Source organism: Argentina silus (assembly GCF_951799395.1).
Source record: "Argentina silus genome assembly, chromosome: 8".
NCBI lineage: Eukaryota > Metazoa > Chordata > Actinopteri > Argentiniformes > Argentinidae > Argentina > Argentina silus.
Genome location: NC_139662.1, coordinates 15,615,363 through 15,617,020, shown reverse-complemented (window position 1 = coordinate 15,617,020; position 1,658 = coordinate 15,615,363). Strand labels below are relative to the sequence as shown.

At 57.1% G+C, this 1,658-nt stretch overlaps 1 protein-coding gene across 1 annotated transcript in view; it reads right to left on the bottom strand.

The window, feature by feature from the left end:
- The window catches only part of myt1b (myelin transcription factor 1b), a 13,842-nt gene extending 12,982 nt beyond the window's left edge, over positions 1–860 (bottom strand). Inside the window, exon 1 of the mRNA XM_083675712.1 lies at positions 1–860. This exon is cut by the window's left edge and continues 1 nt beyond it. Within this exon, the coding sequence (XP_083531838.1) occupies positions 1–468 (468 nt within the window). The 5' untranslated portion in view covers positions 469–860.
- Between the last annotated feature and the right edge of the window lie 798 nt (positions 861–1,658).

The following is a 1,658-nucleotide window of genomic DNA, read 5'->3' as shown; positions in this document are numbered from 1 at the left end:
TTTGTTGAAGTAGCTCTTGCGCATGGCGTCCAGATGTTTGGGCCGGTCCTCCAGGGTGAAGTAGCGGTGCTGGATCTCAGACGGCGGCGGTGGGCGGAGCAGGTCGCGAGGGTTAGGCCCCGCCCCTTTCACTTGCTCCGCCTTCATGGCGATGGCCTGCTCCAGCAGCCCCAAGTTCCCACGTGTCATGTCGTACATCTCCGACTCGTCTGTCACCGTCGACCGCTGTGACAGGCTGTCGTCGTCCTCCTCCTCGTCGTCGCCGTCTTCATCGTTGTAGTCCTTCTCCGATCCCTCCGAGTGCACTTCGATGATGTCAGGGGCCGCTGCGGCCTTGTGGGGGGTGTATTCCCTCAGAGGGATGGTCTTGTTGGAGTTGTGGTGCTCCAGGGGGCTGGCCCTGTGGGGGTTGTAGTCCTCTTGCGGACTGGCTTTGTTAGAGTCGTAGTCCTCTCTTAGGCTGGCCATTTGGGGGTTGTAGTCCTTTCTTAGGCTGGCCCTGTTGTAGTCCTGCTGTTGGCTGGCCTTGTAGGTATTGTAGTCCCCCAGTAGGCTGGCCCTCTGTGAGTTGTAGTCTCCCAGTAGGCTGACCCTCTGTGAGTTGTAGTCCCCCAGTAGGCTGGCCCTGTGTGAGTTGTAGTCCCCCAGTAGGCTAGCTCTATGAGAGTTGTATTCCTCTCGTGGGCTAGATCTGTGGGAGTTGTAGTCCTCCTCACTCTTAGCGTCTGATTCCTGAGCTGCAGTGCTGGTGGCGGTGATGATGACAGAGGTGGGCGGGACTTCACGCACTCCCTCGTCCACCTCGTCAATCTCATCTTCATCCTCCTCTTCCTCTTCCTCCAGGATGTCCTGTCGCTGGTTCTCCGAGCCTCTCCTCTCTTCCTCCTCCTCCTCTTCCTCCTCCTCCTCTTCCTCCTCCTCTTCCTCCCCTCTCTCTTCCTTGGCCTGCTGTTGCTGGACATCCCGACTGAGATACTGCTGGTCTAAGACTTTCTGTCTCATAGCCTTTCTGCTCTCCTCCTCCTCCTCCTCCTCCTCCTCCTCTTCCTCAATCTGCTCCTCAATCCTCTCCACAGCCGACGGCTCTTCTACAACTTTAACACACTCTTCTTCCTCCACTCCTCTCTCTCTGTGTTGCTCCTCCTCCTCTTCCTCCTCTTCCTCCTCCTCCTCCTCTTCCTCCTCCTGCTCTCTCACGGTGCAGAGTTCCACAGCTGTGACTTCCTTCTCTGTCTCCATGGCAACAGGCTGGGGTTCTGTGGTCTCTGTGGCTACGTTGGCGGCGGTGGTGTGCGGGGCTCGCCCCAGGTGCAGGAGAGAGTTAGCCACTATCTGATGGTAGCTGGAGCTGTCCTCCTCCTCCTCCTCCTCCTCCTCCTCCTCCTCCGCCTCCTCCGCCTCCTCCTCCTCCTCCTCCTCTCTCTGAGGCGATGCTGCCTCCGCACCTGCGGAGGGAGCTATGACGGACGGCTCCACAATCATACACTCCTCTGTGGGAGAGGAGAAAGACGCTCAGTCAGGCATGACAGCGACGTATCTACATCAACTCATTTAGCACAGAGGATGGATAAAGTCGCCCAAATTCTCAACATTCTAGAGTGGCAAGGGTGACTTTTTTCACCCAAAATTACAATGCTTCATTTTGTAGCCAATCAAAG